Source organism: Hemitrygon akajei, chromosome 9 (genome assembly GCF_048418815.1).
Source record: "Hemitrygon akajei chromosome 9, sHemAka1.3, whole genome shotgun sequence".
Lineage (NCBI taxonomy): Eukaryota > Metazoa > Chordata > Chondrichthyes > Myliobatiformes > Dasyatidae > Hemitrygon > Hemitrygon akajei.
In genome coordinates, this window is record NC_133132.1 from 145188521 (window position 1) to 145209406 (window position 20886).

Consider the following 20886-nt stretch of genomic DNA (forward strand, 5'->3'; position numbering starts at 1 on the left):
TTCATCATTGGCAGATATTTTTAATCAAAATGTACTTCTGATGAATTCAAATATGATGAATAAAATGGGAAAAAACAGTAAAATTTGCAATTGTTTTAATTTTCCTAGAGTTGGTAAGATTTTTAATTTTTAACATCAATTATATCTACTTCCAACTCAGTAAATGTGTCATTTTTTTTCAGGCGAGTGATTTGTTGACTCAGGAGATGGAAGTTGTTAAACATGGTATGGGGCATGGAGACCTTCCACTTGAAGCATATAACCAAGTGTGGGAAGAATGTTACAGTCAGGTGCTGTATCTGCCAGGGCAGAACAGATATACTCGTGCCAATCTGGCCAGCAAGAAGGATCGCATAGAATCACTGGAAAAAAAACTGGAGGTTAGTGTACATTTTCGAAAACTGGATCATTCGATGAAAAATAATATATTTGCTCCTAATGATGATGGAGCTGATGAGTACCCCTTATCCAAAATCCTCTAGCCAGAAGTGTTTTGGATTTTGGAATAAATTACGATGTAGCTTGGGATAGCCATTATTTCTGACTCTGAATTTATGTGCTATTGGTAAGCCGTCTTTGTCTTACACTTGTTCACAACACATGTACTTAACAATGAAAATTATTACATACCATTAATGAAAATATAATTTATGCAAGGTTTACAAAAGCAGCATCAGGAGAATACCTAAATCAGCTATTGAACAGAAACATACAACGGGAGGCTTTCAATCTTTATCTACGATGCTGTGTTTTGAATAAAAGGTTACAGTTCACTGTATCTGTATTTTACTTTTTTAGATTTTAAGTAAGGTATAAAACAATCAGCACTGTAGACTTGTTCTGGTGTTAGATTTTCATCAGCAGTGCTTTAAAAATTTAATGCCGTTATGTAAGGTGTAACAGCAATCAACAGTGTGGATTTATCCTTCTGCTAGATGTTCATGATCAGCAGGCATTTTCAAAATTTAAAGCTTCTGAAATTTCTGCCTGCTGTTTTCACAATTAGCTTCAATTTTCAGTTTGTCGTGATAGATCTTTCCTTGTTTCATGTTCAGCATGCTGTTAAGTGGCATATGTTCACTCTGACGTCCATGAATCCACTCTTTCAATACTGTACATGATCAAGATCTTCATTTTTCACTTTTTGAGGTGTTTTTCTATTTTCTATTAACTTCTGTTCATTACATATGTGAGATCACTTCTCAGAACTGTCTGTGGTGTGCAGAGACCTGTGCATTGTCTGGAATCTTTCCAGCGTGTTGTGTAGTTTTGCATTTGTGACGTCATGTCAGTGCTAAAACAGAAATTCTGATTTCAGAGGTTTTCGGATTTTGGAACTTCAGATAAGGGATGCTCTACTGTTTTTTCTATCATCTTTACAAAAGATACTGAGATAGCTGGAGTTTGCCATCATGTCCGACTCTGAGTTTATGTGCTACCGGTAAGGAGTTAGGCTTTTTAAAAACCAGTTAGTTTCTTGGAAAATTCAAGACTGATATTTAGACCTTTTAAATTGAGCACAATCGACTCACTATAATCATCTGTGTATATTAACAAGTAGCTTGGTATGGTTGAGACTGCTATGAAGCAGTGGGAAATAAACTGAGGAAAAAAAGTTACAGGTTGCAAAATCTGAAAAGCTCCAAAATCTGAAGTTTTTTTGAGCGCTAAAATGATGTCACAGATGGGAAAATTCGACAAGGCTCTGGGAAGGTTCCTAGGCAATGTGCAGGTCTCTGCACACTACAGAGATCTGAGAAGTGACCTCATGTATGTAATGAACAGAAGGTAATGAAAATAAAGCAACAAATGAAGATCTCGATCGTGTATTGAAAGAGTGGATTCGTGGACATCAGAGTAAACATATGCCACTTAACAGTATGCTGACCATGACACGACAAACTGAAAATTGAAGGTAATAGTGAATATTCAGCAGGCTGATCGCAGACATTACCTTTTTAAATATGTGGTCATAAAGTGTCGCTGATCATGAAGCAGCAGAGAAATACAATCAGCTTTGTCAAGATGGTCGTTGGTGAAATTCTAACATCAGAGCAAGTCCAAAATGCTGATTGTTTTTATACCTTACACAGAACCTAAAAAAATACAAATAGAGTGAACTGCAGCCTTTTAATCAAAACACAGCATTGTGGTCAAGACTGAAGTCTGCCATTTTTTGTTGTTCAACGGCTGATTCAGGTATTCTCCCAATGCTGCTTTTGTTACCCTGCACACGTGGTATATTCATTAATGATGTGTAATTTTTACTGTTAAGTACATGTGTGTGATGAATAAATGTAAGACAGAAACTGCTTACTGGTAGTACTTAAATTCAGACTCTGAAATGATGGCAAACGCAAGCTATCTCAGTATATATTCCAAAATCTAAAATACTTCTGACCCCAAGCATTTTGGATAAGATATAATCGACTAGTATTAGTAAATTTGAGTTCAGCAGTTTTTAAACAAGTGGGGAAGAGATGATATGGATAAATCTTGACTCTGTGTATCTATTAGACCATATATGTCAAACTCAAGGCCCGCGGGCCAAATCTGGCCCGCGGTGGAATTATCTTTGGCCCGGGAGATAATATCTAATTACTATTAAAGCTGGCCCCAGTAATCGAAGCACCTATGGCGTATGATAAGGCTAACGCTGAGTTTATTCAGGTACCTGGTTTTCAGGGTTTTTAGTGTTTATTCGGCAGTCTTCTTCATAAGAAACGGAATTTGTAAAGTGAAACACTTTGTAGTTATAGCAGAGACTGAGACACATGAGAGCAGGCTGAAAAAACGGAGGCAACGAAAGCTGCGTTCGCACGCGTCCGACTGATCCGGCCCGCATGAAGCTGCATTTTGCTCAATCCGGCCCGTGACCTAAAATGAGTTTGACACCCCTGTATTAGACCATAAGATATAGGAGCAGAAGTAGGCCATTTGGCCCATCGAGTCTACTCCACCATTCAATCATGGGCTGATCCATTTCTTCCAGTCATCCCCACTCCCCTGCCTTCACCCCATACCCTTTGAGGCCCTGGCTAATCAAGAACCTATCTATCGCTGCCTTGAATACACCCAATGACTTGGCCTCCACAGCGGCTCATGGCAACACATTCCACAGATTTACCACCCTCTGACTGAAGTAATTTCTTTGCATCTCAATTCTAAAAGATGTCCTTCAATCCTGAAGTCGTACCCTCTTGTCCTAGAATCCCCTACCATGGGAAATAACTTTACCATATCTAATCTGTTCAGGCCTTTTAACATTTATTGACAGAGAATGCAATGTTATGAGGTACAAAATGGAGACTACTGAGAATAAATAGCAAATATATTTTTGGGATTATGTTTATATTTAAAATGATTGGGAACAAAATATGATTTAGCATCCTCATTAGGTAAAGAACACCCTACTTTATAAAATTTCAAACTAGGTCATACTGTGTTGAGAGTCCCGAATACGAGACATTTTCAGTTTCCCTTTCCTGATGACCACTCCAAAAGACACACGACAGGCAGTTTATCCTGTGTGTTCTTGGCTGCATGACTAGGCTTTTGATTGCTTAGAATCTTTTTCTACCTTAAGGTGATATGATCCACATACCAGCTTTCGTCCCTTATTCCTTAACGTTATCAGTTAACAAAAATATTAATCTTTGATTGTGTGCATCAGTCAGTTGTCACTTTTAGAATAATTTAAATTTTAAAAAAATCACTTTTGTATGATTCTTAGACCACCTAACAATAGTAATAGTTTCTCCATGTCTGCTTTATCAGTTGCCATGTCTTGCAACCTTCTGAATTCTAGGGAGTTTAACCATAGCTAGAAAGTTTTCAATAATCTTCAAGATCTAGGCCTCAATACCTCTTTGTGTAATTGGTTCCTCAATTTCCTCACTTGCAGACCCCAGTCAGTTCGAACTGGCAACATCTCCTCCACAATCTTCATCAGCGCAGGTGCACCACAAGGCTGTGTGCTTAGCCCGCTGTTCTATTTGCTTTATATTTATGACTGAGGCTAGGCACAACTCAGTCATCATAAATTTGCTGATGACATCACTGTCATTGGCCAAATCAAAGGTGATGACGAATCAGCATATAGGAGGGACACTAAAAATCTGGCTGGCTTCAGGAGGAAGAAAACTGAGGTCCATGACCCAGTTCTCATCGGGGATCAGAAGTGGAGAGGGACAGCAACTTTAAGTTCCTCAGGGTTATTTCAGAGAATCAGGCAAACTTCACTGGACAATGTGTATCATAATGTGTGAGTACAGTGTTTGATGTTACCAGTTCCTGTGTTTTTTGGAAAGCCACCCTGCACTGCTATGTCCATTGCCATTTCTTCCCAATTTGCAGTAATGAGTTCAAGGGTTGGATCACAATAGCCGGGGTTTGCAGGAACCTGTTGTAGTAATTGACAAATCCTAAAAAGGATCGCAATTGTGACACGTCCTTTGGCCTTGGGGCATCTACCACTGCTTAAGTATTCTCTGTGCACCTGTGTAATTCTTGTGCATCAATATAATGGTGTGACCACAGTACATGATACTTGGTTTAAAGAATTCACACTTGTTGCATCAATAATCTTCCTATCTTTTTAACACTGCTTTGAGATGTTGGAGATGTTCCTTGTCATCCTCACTGGTAAGAATGATGTCATCCAGGTAAGACTGAGTGCCTGAGAGGGGTTGCAGGACCTGGACCCTAGCTTTCTGCTGGAGTGCAAACGCGAGTGCTACTCCAAAATTAAGCCTATTATAGCAATAAAGCCCTTTCTGATGTTCATAGTGAGAAATACTTAGGACTCTTCTTCATGTCCTTCTGTAGGTAGGCCTCAGCTAAGTCCACTTTGCTGAAGCACAAGGCTTGCAAAGATGCCCTCTGTCATAGGCAAAAGGTGACCTTAAAATCACCGGATTCTGACAGAAACATCCTTCTTGGCTACTGGGTCCACTGGTGTTGCCCATGGGAAGAATTCATTCCACATTCCTGTGATCTAGCTCACTAGCTAAATATCACAGATGGTATAAGGAACTGAGTTGGCTTTTAAAACTTGGGTGTGGCATTTTCATTTACCACTATGTTACCCTTGATATGTTTGTTGTATCATCCAATACTTTTCCTAATTTACTTTCAGTTGTCTCTGTTGCGGGGGATATGGCATGCAAAAGGTGAATAGATGTCCAATCAGGTTGTAGTTGTCTCAGTCAATCATGACCCCCACCCCCCCCCAATGTTGGCCCTCCTATTTTAATCACATACCAGCCCAAAGTGGATGTTTGGTGGTTGTATTTCACTATTAAGGATGTCATTCCCACAGGAGTTATCATTTCTCCAGTATAAATTCTTAGCTGGATATCTGCAGGCTTCTGTTCAGTATCTTTGAAATGTTGTTTAAACTCATTTTGTGGAATGACTAAAACAGTGTGCAATTCCACTTAAATTAATTTGCAGTTCACTTCTGATATATTGCTTGTCTCTTGTTTTCACATTATAAATTTCAAGGCTACCCAGTTCTGTGTCATTCTCATCATCAACCGAGTTTTATTGACAGCATGCAGACTTGTGCTCTTTTTTGAAACTGTAACTTGACTTTTTAGCATTTTCTCTTCCCTGGGCAATGCATTTATTTTTGTCTGCATTTTGTATGTTACTTTGTTGCGTTTGACTCCTTTGACGATACGAAGATAAATGGGAAATGAAGAATTAGGCTACAGAAGGACTTTGACAGATTTGGAGAATGGGCAAAGAAGTAGCAGATGGAATATGGTGTTGGGAACGGTTTGGTCATTTGCTTGGGTGGAAAAATAAAAGGGTAGACTCTTTTATAAATGGAGAAAAAATTCAAAATTCCGAGGTGCAAAAAGACTTGGGAGTCTGTGGTAAGGAAGGCAAATGCGATGATCGAAATTTTTTTCTGAGGACAAGAACACAAAAGCATTGATGTGATGTTGAGGCTTTGTAAAGCACTGGTGAAGCCTCAGTTGGAGTATTGTGAGTAGTTTTGGTCCCCTTATCTAAGAAAGGATGTGTTGACATTGGAGAGGGTTCAAAGGAGGTTTATGAAGATGATTTTGGGATTGCAAAGATTGTAATATGAAGAGTGTTTGATGGCTCTGGGCCTACACACACTGGAATTAAGAAGAATGTGGGGGTGATCTCCTTGAAAACTATTAAATAGAGTGCGATAAGTTAACAAATTTCTCGACACATGCCGGTGATAATAAATCTGATGCTGGTAGAGAGGGTGCTCCCTATGATAGGGGAACCTTAAGACCAGAGGACACACCCTCAGAAAAGAGGGGCATACCTTTAGAACAGAGATGAGGAGGAATTTCTTTAACCAGAGAGTGGTGAATCTGTGGAATTAAGGCAGAGGTTGATAGACTCTTGATTAGTCCGAACATGAAGGGCTACAGGGAGAGAGCAGGAGATGAGGGCTGAAAGGGAAAATGGATCAGTTCTGATAAAATGGTGGAGCAGACTCGATGGCCAGCTGATCTCATTCTGCTCCTGTATCTTACGGTCTTATTTTCAGCATGTTTTGCCTTTAAACCTGCATTGGTCTGATGTTTTTGAGCCCCTGCACAATGGTAACACAACTTGTTCAGCCAGACCAGATCAGTTTCTGTTTAGTCATTGCAATTATATTCACGCTCACTTTCATTCCTGACTGTAACTCAATTGCATCTCTGGCTGCTGTTTACAATGGATACAACGATTTTAACTGCTTGTTTTAATGTGAGTTGTGCTTCAGTTAGGATCTGTTTTTTTAAAAATTTTTTTATAAGATTCTGAATCTAAATGATCTCTCAATGCATCATCACTGAGCTGACAAATTCTTCAGTTCAGCTACATAAGCTGAAATGGACCTCCCTTCCTTTTGATTCCACTTATGAAACCTAAAGCGTTTTGCAAACAGCAAAGCTCGTTTTGGCTGGTTTGGATGGAGCATTCAAACCTTTGAGCAAAATTTATGCCTTTCTACCTATTGCACTCAGTAACACTGGCACTCACTTTTCATTGGCTATTTCATTTGCTTCAAAATGTTGCTCAATTCGTTCAGTATACATCACCCAGTTTTCTGATGTGCAATCAAATGAGTCTATCTTTCTGCTTTTTTAAAAAATGTATTATTATCATCCAGTACTCACTGCTTATGTACCCATATATTTCATCCATTTTCAGCCTTTTTTTAAAACTCGAATGTCTCACTCTCCCCTTGAGAAGAAAGCATGCTGTGCTCCATTAGGTACATAGTCATCTTGAGCTCTTTTTAAGCTTGCTCGTTGCCACTGTTTTGTTCCTCCAAAACATAAAACTAATGGAAAGGAAGCCATGGGAGCCAGGGGTAACATGTGTGCGTTTAGCTTTACGTTATTGAGGCACACACCTATAACATGGTGACATATAAGGCTTGAACAGTATGAGGTAGAATTAATGCATTTTATTTTGCATATTAAGTCATACAAGGCAATGTTAGTTGCAGAAATGACATTTATCCAGCAGAGTGCAGTATTGGTCTACTTCTAATGAAAACATTTTTAAACAAGAACTTTTTGCCATAAAACATAAATAGGTTTATCCCAAGTGATGATCTAATTGCATTTGAAAGTTTAGGGATTTGTTTTACATTGATTGTGATGACCTATTTCTAGATTTAAGTGGAAAGCTCAAAATGAATCAAGTGGTAAATCTAACCCTACTAATCTGTATGATACTACTGTCGACACAGGAATATTTGCCTTGTTCGCTAAATGATATTTATTTTGGTTTCATTGTTTAAATATTAGTTGGTCATTGTTGTGTATTTAGCATTAAAATGTATGACTCATATAACCAATCACTGAACTGATAATTCAAACCAAGCTATTACAACATTGCTTAAGTGTATGTCAAGATAGTTTACTTCCTATTTCTGACAAAGTAGTGTTATGATCCACAATTTTAAAAGTCTTGCTTTTTATTATTTTAGGATAATCTCACTGTTTCCAAGTACATACATTTATAAATTCTGGAACAAAATGAATGGCAGGAATCCTAATACATAATAAGTATACAGAAGTAATGTTTCTTTTTTTTAAATTCCAATTTTCTTTGAAAAAATAAGCACAACGGAATAGTAAGGATAGCATGTTTTATTTATACCCATAAGTATACGTTTCAGTTAATCAAGGAAGTTATTCACAAAAGGTGGATTTGTTTAAAACATCTTGGCAGGGAAAAGTAGGATGGAAATCATTCACTTGAGTAGTTCTAAGAATTAGGCAGTAGCAGTTCCATTCAGAGAATTCGCACTTCTCCTCTTGGTATTGAAAACAGCTGCAGACCGTGCTGCAACAAACGTTAATACGTTTGTCAGTACCCTGCAACTCTTAAAGGTGTGCAATATCCAAATACTTTTTAGGAAAACCAATAAACAAACACAGCTACATTTGTGGCTACAGTCATTTCAATGCCTAATCTTGCTCTATAGTTTAATTCAGTTTTTATTTCTATTCTTAATTCCAGTCTCCAAACCTACATTTCAGTAAAAATTTCAAAGCTTCATTTGCCATTTTGCAACAAAATAATTGAGCAGTGCTACTTCCGTCACTTTTTCACAAAGGAACATTATTTCAAATGTGTAAACTATTTTGAAAAAAATCCTAGCTTTTCATTTATAGATATTATTGGGAATTTTTTTATTTGAAGTATCAAACTTAAAAATTCCTCATATAACTTCAAAAATAGTTTCTTGTAATATCATAATTGACAAGACTTAAATGGGACTTAAGCAGTACGTACCATTGAGAAATTCAACTCCTTTTTCTCGTGGGATTTTTGTTTGCACTTGTATCTTTCTCCAATTTTTTTTTTAAAACTCAACTCATGACATCAACAGTAGAACAGTGTCCGAAATTCTCAAATGTGATTTTTCTAACGTCACTTTTTTCTCAAAAATAGTTCTGATTTAATTACAGAACTTCTTGATTTAATAACACGTGTGCTTTTGAAAGGGCCAGTACTCTAGCTGTATTTCTTGTCCTCACAGAAAATTGTGACCTCCTGCAACCTAAATAAGTTGTCCCATGCTGCCGCTCACTTATTTGGACTGTGGGTTTTTTTGTGACATGCACAACACGCTGGAGGAACTCAGCAGGTTGGGCAACATCTGTGGAAATGAAGAGTCAACATTTTGGGCTGAGACCCTTCATCAAGACTGAAGAGGGAGGGGGCAGGGGCCCTATATAGAAGGTGGGGGGAGGGTGGGAAGGAGAAGGCTGGTAGGTGCTAGGTGGAAAACCAGAAAGGGGAAAGATCAAGGGGTGGGGGATGGGAAGTAGGAAGGGGATAGGCAGGAAAGGTGAAGAAGGAATGTAAGGGGAAAGCACTAAGGGTAGTAGAAGGAGGCGGAACCATGAGGGAGGGGGATGGAATTACCGGAAGCTGGAGAATTTTGACTGTTTGTTTCCTCGGATCAACCTGCTGATTTCCTCCAGTGTGTTGTGCGTGTTGCTTTGACCCCAGCATCTGCAGTGTATTTTGTGATTTTTTTGTGTCTTTGAGGTCAAGGTCACACTCATTCTCAGCTCCCCGACATTGACATCATTCAAAGTTGCTGTTGTCTACTGTAAGTCTGCCCCTTCTCACGGTTGTTGCTCACTGTTGCATTTGAATGGTCACTCAAATCTCATGATCAAGAGGAGGAGGTTTCATTTACTATTTTCAACTCCATAGGAGTCTGTAAAATGGGCTTGTTGATTTGCCTGTGTTGTAGGTCTCCTCAAAGTGTAGGCACTCATAAATATCTCCCCGGTTACGTTTTGCCAGGAGCTCCCAACTGTAGCCTTTGACATTTTCTTTGTGCGTCTTGCACAAAGTAGATTCCTCATGTGTAAGCTCCTCCTCTTCAACCTATCTGGTGTTCCCTGTCTCATCTCATCACTTCCCACTTCCCTCTAATCATTCAGTAACTGTACTCCTTTATAGCTACCTATTGCTAATGCACAGTGTCATTTTCAAAGCTGACTGTTGATATTGTAAATGCTGAGCTGAGTGTCAGCATCTGTGAGAATTTGTAAAGGGGCAGTAATGTAAGGCTTCACTGAATTTGACACTACACTGCGTTGCACAGGTAATTCCAGCAAATCTAGTTTGTGAACCTTGTAATAGAATACAAATGATAGTAAGGAGACCTAAACCACTGTTCAGCGCTATTATAATGCAGCATAGCTACTTTTAGTTAAAATCTTGCAGAAAATTTATTTGCAGAGATGGGTGGCCTTCCCTGCTTCTGTTTTCCTGTTTTCCTTACAGTCTGCACATGTATTTAGGTATAATGCATAGCTTTTTATGTCTCAAAAATATTCCACCATAATGAGGAATTCAAGGGTTGGATTTATTTGTTTTACGACATAAAATGACTCAAAGTCAGGATAATATAACATTTTAAAAATTGTACATTCTAAATATTTTAAAAGGAATTCTAAAGAAATACCTGTTTATTACAAAAAAAGACTAGTGAAATGATCATAACAAAAAAAAATCTAGTCTCTAGGAATGTGTTTTGAAAAATTCACAGAGCTCTTGCGTCAGTGAATTTTGGACTTTGGGGCAGATGTTTATACTGTAGCATGGAGCACTTCCATTAGTTTATTTTAATATAATCAGTACCAATTTATTGAGAAATTCTCATGCAGTTCATTATTTCAGCTACAGCTTCAAAATTTGTATAATTGAGGGTAAAATAATATTTTCAGTTTAATTCTTGCTTGGCTGCTCCCTCTATCAATAAAACAAAGATATTTTCTGAGGTGCATTTTTATAACAACATTGATATTTTCCAAATTTCTAAACTTGCCTTTTTTTTCCCTTGCTTGCACTATTTCTCTCATTGATAATTTTGAAGGATTGGATAATCTGTCACTTTATCTTGAGACAGTCAAACTTTATCTATGGTACTTTTAAAACTGAATGTGCTATTCAAGAGCTTAGATGGAATTGGAAGCTTACAGGCTTCCAATCACACAGCAATCATCTTCATCCCATTCAGATTAATCCTGTAGCCCTAAAGGTTAAGTTGCATCAACTTCTCATGTGGATGTTTTTTTTAAATGTGCAGAGGGTTTCTGCCCTTCCTGCATTCTTTTGGATAGGAATTTGGGAACCCCACCACCCTTTAGACGTCCTTAATGAGGTAGAGGAATGGCAAAGCCATAGTTCAGGGTAGAAAAATAAGTGACAATAATAGAGTTTGTCTGGAAGGGACAGAGAATATCAGGATATGAGTGCATCTCCGGAGTACAAAATGAATTCTTAACAAGTTGGACAAATTAATGACACAGGCATTAGATAAGGTAAGTAGATATAATCCAAAGGGCATTACAAAGACATGATTGCATTAGGAACTAAATACTCCAGAATACTTACTTTTGAAAGAGATATGTAAAATGAAAAGGTACCAAGGTAGCTTTGATATTAAGGATAAAAGCTGTAAAAAGAATGGATCATAGCTCAAAAGTTAAGTAGAATCGACTTTGGGGGCGGGGTAGAGCCTAAAAATAGCAAGGGATAGAAATATTAATAAAAGCTCTCCTGAAGATGGATCTGAGCTCGAAAACATCGACTGTTTATCATTTCCATAGATACTGCCTGACCTGAGTTCCTCCAGCACTTTGAATGTGTCTTGCACTGGATTTCCAGCATCTGTAGAATCTCTTGTGTTTACGCATGAGCTGCTAATGGTAATGCAGGGTATAGTATAAATCAAGAAATTGGAGGTGCATGTAAAAAAACTAATATAGTAATCATGAAAGACTTTAATCTTAGTATAAACTGGCTAAATAAAATCAACAGTGAGGAGGGTGAATTCATGGAGTGTATATTAGAGGTTGGAGTGTGAGGAGCCAATAAGGAATAGGCAACTTTAGATCGAGTATTATGCAAATTGAAAGGATTAACATTATCTGATTCTCATGAGTCACCTACAGTTGAAATCAGAAGTTTACATACACTTAGGTTGAAGTCATTAAAACTCATTGTTTAACCACTCCACAGATTTCATATTAGCAAACTATAGTTTTGGCAAAACGATGAGGACATCTACTTTGTGCATGATACAAGTAATTTTTCCAACAATTCTTTACAGACAGATTATTTCACTTTTAATTGACTATATCACAATTCTAGTGGGTCAGAAGTTTACCAACAAAATCAAAAGAAATCAGCCAAGACCTCAGGGAAAAAAATTGTGGACCTCCATAAGTCTGGTACATCCTTGGGAGCAATTTCCAAATGCCTGAAGGTGCCACGTTCATCTGTACAAACAATAGTACTCAAGTATAAACACCATGGGACCATGCAGCCGTCATACTGCTCAGGAAGGAGACACATTCTGTCTCCTAGAGATGAATGTACTGGCAAATCAATCCCAGAACATCAGCAAAGGACCTTGTGAAGATGCTGGAGGAAACGGGTAGACAACTTCACAAAATAGATGGCATCATGAGGAAGGAAAATTATGTGGATATATTGAAGCAACATCTCAAGACATCAGCCAGGAAGTTAAAGCTCAGTGTGCAAATGGATCTTCCAAGTGGACAATCACCCCAAGCATAGACAATAGACAAAAGGTGCAGGAGTAGGCCATTCGGCCCTTCGAGCCAGCACCGCCATTCACTGCGATCATGGCTGATCATCCACAATCAGTACCCCGTTCCTGCCTTCGCCCCATATCCCTTGACTCTGCTGTCTTTAAGAGCTCTATCTAACTCTTTCAAGAATGCATCCAGAGAATTGGCCTCCACTGCCTTCTGAGGCAGAGCATTCCATAGATCCACAACTCTCTGGGTGAAAAAGTTGTTCCTCAACTCCGTTCTAAATGGCCTACCCCTTATTCTTAAACTGTGGCCTCTGGTTCTGGACTCCCCCAACATCGGGAACATGTTTCCTGCCTTTAGCGTGTCCAATCCCTTAATAATCTTAAAGTTGTGGCAAAATTGCTTAAGCACAACAAAGTCAAGGTATTGGAATGGCCATCACAAAACCCCAACCTCAATCCGATAGAAAATTTGTGGGCAGAACTGAAAAAGCATGTGCAAGCAAGGAGGCCTACAAACCTGACTCAGTTACACCAGTTCTGTCTGGAGGAATGGAACAAAATTCCAGCAACTTGTTGTGAGAAGCTTGTGGAAGGCTACCCAAAACGTTTGACCCACGTTAAACAATTTAAAGGCAATGCTACCAAATACTAACAAAGTGTATGTAAATTTCTAATCCACTGGGAATGTGATGAAAGAAATAAAAGCTGAAATAAATCATTCTACTATTATTCTGACATTTCACCTTCTTAAAATAAAGTAGTGATCCTAACTGACCTAAAACAGGGAATGTTTTCTAGGATTAAATGTCAGGAATTGTGAAAAACTGAGTTTAAATGTATCTGGCTAAGGTGTATGTAAACTTGTGACTTCAACTGCAGCTGGACTAAAGGCAAGTGCCTCACATGCTTTCTCCTTGAGGAGCAGATCACTGAACATTGATTGGAAGAAGTGCAAGTGAACTGATATATTGTTCCCAACATTACAGGTGGATATACTGGATTAAGAACTGGGTAATAGAAGGAAACCAGTGGGAGTTTACAAGTCTTTCGATGAGGTAATCCAGTATAATACAACATGTACAAACACGCTGGAGGAACTCAGCAGGTTGGGCAGCATCCATTGAAACAAGCAGTCAACGTTTCGGGCCAAAACCCTTTGTCAGGACGGAGCCCGAAACTGTGGTCCTGACGAAGGGTCTCGTCCCGAAACGTTGACTGGTCGTTTCCACGGATGCTGCCCGACCTGCTGAGTTCCTCCAGCGTGTTTGTACATGTTGATTTGACCACAGCATCTGCAATGTACTTTGTGTCCATTATAATACAACTAGGATTGCAGGTGATACAAAACAAGGTAGCTGTATGGGGGTAATGTAGACAGGCTAAATGAATGGGCTAGAATATGGCAAATGGAATAAAAAAAAAAGATATCCAGCTTGGATGAGAAAAAAGGAAAGGCAGAACATTATTTTAAGTAGAAACAGATTAAAAGATGTTGGTCTTCAGGACGACCTGCATTGCCCTTAAAACTGGAAGTAAAAATGTAGGTTCAACAAGCAACTAGAAAGGCAGACTTCAAACTAAGTATTTGTATATTGCCATATGCTACCTTGAGATTTTCTTGCAAGCATTTACAGGAAAAAAGAAATACAATAGAATTTTACAAAAAATTGAAATTTAAATGGTGAGAAATATGTTTGCCTTTATGGCAAGAGGATTTGAGTACAAGAGTAGAAACATTTTATTCCTCTTGCGTAAAGCTGTGTGGTATTTGGATTGTGTTCTTTCTTTGGCTCTCGAAGGAGATACTTGCAATGGCAGGAATGCAGTAAAGTTCCACCAGATTGATTCCTGAGATAATGGGTTTGTCATACACAGAGATTAAATGTGTTTGGCTGACATGTGAAATTGAAACATATGAAACTCCTAAGCTGCTTGACAAGGTAAATGGAGAGTTGATATTTCTGGCGACTGGGTTGTCAAGAGCCAGGGGCTATGGTTTCAAAATGAGAATCAACTTTGAAATTCACTGCCAAGGTGGTTGTGGAGGTTTAGTCATAGATATATTTGAGTTGAGCATTAATAGAGCTTTACATATTAACGAAATCTAAGGACATGATCTTGTGACACTGAGGTAAAAGATTACCCTTAATCCTGGTGCACAGTGAAGTAGGTGCCAGGGGTTGAATGGCTTACTGTTCTGTTGTTCATGTTCTTCTGTGATGATTAGACCAAACTTGAATGTTGATAGATATTTTGGGAAGTTTCACAAGGCTGAAATGTCAGATAAAGTCATCCCCGTTTGTGAATTATACAGGAGCTGATTTCTAATAACTCTTTAATTCTAGAAAATGCTGACAACAGTATTTCTTGGAAAAATATCTACTTATGTAATTTCTTGTTTAGACCAACAGAAATCATATGACCACAGAGGCAAAGCAGGCAGCAAAAATGGAGAAAAAGCTCAAGATCCTACTTGGTGGCTATCAGTCACGTGCCACAGGGCTTATGAAACAGTTAAGTGATCTGTGGGATCAAATTGAACAGGCACATCTAGAATTATGCACCTTTGAGGAACTGAAGAAACATGAAGATATTGCTATTCCGAGAAGACAAGAGGTAATTACGGCAGTTGATTATGTTTTAAAATACACTATTAAAGCACTACTAATTTATTTAAACATCAGAAACAAATTGGAAAATTAAAGTCAATAGTAAAACAATGTAACACTGAAAGCCATCAACGAGGGTTCCAGTGTCCTTGGACCCTTTCAAGGCGCTGAATGCGCAACCTCCAACTCCAATTCCAGCCTTGACCGACAGCACCCCCAGGCCAGGACTTTGCACACTGCCGCTGGAACCCCCATCTCCCCTTCTCCCACCACCACTCTGCAGTCCCATGTCTTTCAGGTCCCATCACCAGCTCTTGGATCCTCGGAGACTCCATCTTCTCTTACCCCACCTTCCCTGAGCACCCCAGCTCTCTCCTCTTTCTGACACAACAAACCCCTTCCTCCCCCTCTGATCTCAGCTCTCATCCGTGCCGTGTCTTCACCATCCCCTCTGACCTTCCCTCTCAGTGGCAGAACGTTCTGTCCTCAGTAAGGGCCTCACCTTTGTCCCCCTGTGTCCACACCTCAGTGTCCGCCATGACGCAGAGCTCTTCTTCCGCTGCCTCTGTCTCCATGCCTACTTCTTTGGCAATCACTCTCCAGCCCGCAGTGATGACCGATTCTCCTGTCTTCAACCCTTGTCCTCTTCTTGGACACCCAGCTCTGATCTTCTGCCTGCTGTAGATCTTTTCATTGCTAACTGCCAATGAGACATCAACCGTCTCCACTTCACCACCCCTCTCTCCAACTCCAAACTCACTCCTTCCGAACTCACTGCTCTCCACTCTCTCCACACTAACCCTAACCTCACCATCAGGCCTGCAGATAAGGTGGGTGCTATAGTAGTCTAGCGGACTGAGCTCTACCTTGCTGAGGCCAAGCGACAACCTCTCTTACTTGCCTCTTGAACAAGACCCCACTCAGGAGCACCAGGCCATTGTCTCCTACACCATCACCGACCTTATTAACTCTGGAATCTCCCACCCCCTGGCACCAACCTCATAGTTTCCTCACCCCGTACCTCCCCTGACCAGGTAGGCTCATTGTTTCTGCTTGTTCCACTGAATTTGTATCTGCATACCTCGACTCAGTCCCCATTTCCTCCTCCACCTCCCCCCCCCCCCCCGCGGAGGAGGGGTTCAGTCCCCTCCTACCTACATCAATGACACTTTGCACCCACTTGATCTTTTCAGGGATTTCAAGTTCCCTGGCCCCGACCATCTTTTATTTTCACTATAGATGTCTCGTCCCTATGCACCTTCATCCCCCACCAGGAAGGCCTCAAAACTCTGTTTCTTTCTGGGCACCAGCTTCAACCAGTTCCTCTCCACCATGAGCACTTGCATGGCTGCCAGCTATACCTGCCTTTTTGTCGGCTACATGGAACAGTCTATGTTCCAAGCCTACACTGGTATCACTCCCCAACTTTTCCTATGCTACATCAACAACTGCATTGGCACTGCTTCCTGCACTCATGCGGAGCTCATCGACTTCCTCAGCTTTGCCTCCAACTTCCACCCCACCCTCAAATTTACCTGGTCCATTTCCGAAATGTCCCTCCCCTTTGTCGATCTCTGTCTCAATCTCTGGAAATAATTTTATCTACTGATGTCTTTTATAAAAGCACTGACTTTCACAGCTACCTGTTTCTACCCTGTTGCTGGTAAAAATGCCATCCCCTTCTCTCAGTTCCTCCATCTCTGCCACATCTGCTCTCAGGATGAGGCTTTTCTTTCCAGAACTACTGAGATGTCCTCCTTCAAAGAAGTGGGCTTCCCTTCCTCCATCATCAATGCTGCCCTCAACTACATCTCCTCCATTTCACACTCATCTGCCCTCACCCCATCCTCTCATCACCCCATCAGGGATAGGGTTCCTCTGGTCCTCACCTACCACACCACCAGCCTCCACGTCCAGCACGTGATTCTCTGTAACTTCCGCCATCTCTAACGGGATCCCACCACCGTCTCCCCCCCGCTCCACTTTCTGCTTTCCACAGGAATCGCTCCCTATGCAACTGCCTTGTCCATTCGTCCTCCCCACTGATCTCCCTCCTAGCACTTATCATTGTAAGCGGAATAAGTGCTACACCTGCCCCTACACCACCACCTTCACTGCCATTCAGGGTCCCAAACAATCCATCCAGGTGAGGAGACACTTCACCTGTGAATCTTTTGGGATCATCTACTGAATCCAGTGTTCCCAGTGTGGTCTATATATAGGTGAGATGCCACGTAGATTGAGAGACCGCTTCGCTGGGCACCTATGTTCCGTCTACTTTAATTCCACTTCCCATTCCTATTCTGACATGTCAGTCCATGGCCTCTTCTACTGCCGTGATGAGGCCACACTCAGTTTGGAGGAGCAACAGCTGATATTCCATCTGGGTAGTCTCCAACCTGATGGCATGAACATTATTTTTTCAAACTTCCAGTAATGATCCCACCATTCCCCATTCCCATTTCCCTCTCTTACCTTGTCTCCTTACCTACCCATCTCCTCCTCTGGTGCTCCTGCCCTCTCCTTCCACAGCCTTCTGTCCTCTCCTATCAGATTCCCCATTCTCCAGCCCTAATCTCTTTCACCAATCAACTTCCCAGCTCTTTACTGCACCCCTTACCCCTCCCAGTTTCACCTATCACCTACTACCTTGCATTTCTTCCTCCCCTCCCCTCACCTTCTTACTCTGACCTCATCTTTTTCTCCAGCCCTGATGAGGGGTCTTGGCCCGAAACATTGGACTGTTTACTCTTTTCCGTAGATGCTGCCAGGCCTGCTGAGTTCCTTCAGCATTTTGTGTGTGTAACAATGAAAGAAAATACTTTTTTTACTGCAAACTTGAGCTGTATGAAATAGACTATTCTGGAATTGGATAGTAAATGTCAAGGGAACGCTGTTATCTATCCTGTAGAAGAATCAGTTACTTAAACTGCCACAATTTTATAACATTTAGCTGCCATAAAGCAGAGCTGTCATTCCTTGTAAATGTAGTCATTTGTAGAAGATTCTTGCACAAACAAGGCACATTAAACTGCTTAACTGTAAAATCATTGAGGATGACCTGCTATCTGTGCAATTACTACCAGTGGTACAGGATATTTTCTGGTACAAGAACAAAATTAATCCTTAGGAGTGTTAGGTAGCATTCTGCTTCCACGGGGAGTATTCATCCATAAAGTTAGTTAGTTAGTTAACACATAAATTTGTAGAGAAAGGTGGGAGATTTGAAACATAGGATATCTTCTGCACTTTAAGAATAGCAGGTTTCAAAGTCTGATTTAAGTTGTCCGAGTGAAGGCAGGGCTTAGCTTTCTGATGCTGCCTATTCATATACAACATTGTGAATTTTATTTGCTGTATCTTTTTCAAACTCCAAACTCAGTCTTTGAGGGAAGATGTTGCACGACAACAGGAGAGAGAGAAGGAGCTTCAGCAAAGGTACGCAGACCTGCTTCTGGAAAAAGAAGGACTTGTGGCAGCGAAGTATTGATAAGTGAGAAAACGTCTGCTCTGCATGCATTTCACATTACTTTGTACAGTGAACTCCATTTAATAAAGTATTTTCTGTGACAATAATGGTTATAAAGGAAACTTAAAGATGTCACCCTGTGCAAATTGTACTGAGAATTTTGCTGTAGTATATATGGATCCTTTGTATATTCCACATGGAGATTCTAAGTAATATATGGAGTAGTCTTCTGTTTGTCAGTACTGAAAGAAGAAAACATGTTAAGCTGGTCTACTGTCAAAGCTTTTCTGAACATTTTCTTAATTGTATGTTAAACTTATGGAAAGGAGTGATTTGTACTGTGATTTGAGTATCATTCTAATAAAATGTGAAATTTGTTTATTCTCTGTATATTTCATTTTAATGACTGAAATAATTAAATCTTTTGAACTTTGAAAAGATGTACAGTTGCAAGAAAAAGTTTGTGAACGCTTGGCAATTACCTGGTTTTCTGCACTAAATACTCATAAAATTTGGTCTGATCTACATCTAAGTCACAATAATAGACAAACACAATCTGCTTAAACTAAAACACACAAACAATTACCATAGAGCCATAGAACACTACAGCACAGAAGACAGGCCATTTGGCCCTTCTAGTCTGTGCTGAAACTTTATTCTGCTAGTCCCATTGACCTGCACCCGGTCCATAACCCTTTCCCAACCATGTATCTGTCCAATTTATTCTTAAAACTTAAGAGTGAATCTACATTTACCACATCAGATGGCAGCTCGTTCCACACTCCCACCACTCTCTGAGTGAAGAAGTTCCCCCTAATGTTCCCCTCTAAACCTTTCCCCTTTCATCCTAAAGCCATGTCATCTCATATTTCTCTCTCCTAATCTAAGCGGAATGAGCCTACTTGCATTTACTCTGTCTATACCCCTCATAATTTTGTAAACTTCTATCAAATCTCCCCTCATTCTAATACGCCCCAAGGAATAAAGTCCTAATTGTACTTTCATGTCTTTATTGGACACGTTGTTTACTCATTCACAGTCCTAGTTGGAAAAAGTATATGAGCCCTTGTATTTAGTAACTGGTAGAGCCTCCTTTAGCACCAATAACCTCCACCAAACGTTTCAGATTTGCACACTGGCAAGGTGGAATTTTAAACCATTCCTCCATAAAAAACCGTTTCAGTTCATCAATATTTCTGGGGTACCTTGCATGAACAGCCCACTTCAGGTCATGCCACAGCTTCTCAATTGGGTTAAGGTCTGGACTCTGACTTGGCCATTCCAAAACATGCATTTTCTTCTTTTTAAACCATTCTGTTGATTTAATCAAGGCAGTTTTGGATAATTGTCTTGTTGCAGCATCCAATTTCTATTAAGCTTCAGGTGACGGACTGCTACCCTGTAAAATGTCTTGATACAATTTTGAATTCATAGTTTCCTCAACAATTGCAAGCAGTCCAGGCCTTGAGGCAGCAAAGCAGTCCCAAACCACGGTGCTCCTTCCATCTTGCTTCACAGTTGGAAAGAGGTGTTTGTGTGCATTGCCCTTTTTCCTTTTAACATAACAATTGACATTTCTGCCAAAAAGTTCAACTTTTGTCTAATCTGTCCACAGAACATTGTCCCAAAAGCATTGTGGAATTTTTTTTTTGGAGAGCTGTGGTTTCCTCCATGGTGTCCTTCCATGAACGCCAATCTTGTTCACTGTTTTTTCTATAGTGGACACATGAACAGAGACATTAGCAAGTTCTAGAGATCTGCAGGTCTTTTGCTATTACTCTTGAATTCTTTATCACCTCTTTCAGCATTGTACTTTGAGCTCTTGGTGTGATCTTTGCAGGATGCCCACTCCTAGGGAAGATAGCAACAGCACTGGAATTTCCTCCCATTTGTAGACAATTTCTCTTACTGTGGACTGATGAACACTCTGGTCTTTAGAAATACTTTTGTAGCCTCTTCCATCTTCATGCATCTCTACAATTCTTCTAAGGTCCTCCAAGAGTCATTTTGATTGAGGCATGGTGCACATAAGCAGATCTTTTTGAGAAGAGCAGGCTCTGTCAGTAACTGGATCATGTGTGTCTTTTTTATAGGGCAGGGCGCTTCTGCAACCCACACCTTCAATCTCAACTTATTGACTGGATCACCTGACTCCAAATTGCTTTTATAGAAGGCTTTACCCCAGAGGTTCACATAGTTTTTTGAGCCTAGACTATGATTGTTTA

The 20886-nt window shown here is 40.1% G+C and overlaps 1 protein-coding gene across 1 annotated transcript in view; it reads left to right on the top strand.

The window, feature by feature from the left end:
- The window catches only part of cdc5l (CDC5 cell division cycle 5-like (S. pombe)), a 58039-nt gene extending 38997 nt beyond the window's left edge, over positions 1 to 19042 (top strand). The window contains exons 14-16 of the mRNA XM_073057201.1: positions 183 to 380; positions 14987 to 15199; positions 18575 to 19042. Coding sequence (XP_072913302.1) covers positions 183 to 380; positions 14987 to 15199; positions 18575 to 18682 — 519 coding nt within the window. The 3' untranslated portion in view covers positions 18683 to 19042. The remainder of the gene's footprint in view (positions 1 to 182; positions 381 to 14986; positions 15200 to 18574) is intronic.
- Positions 19043 to 20886: the final 1844 nt, after the last annotated feature.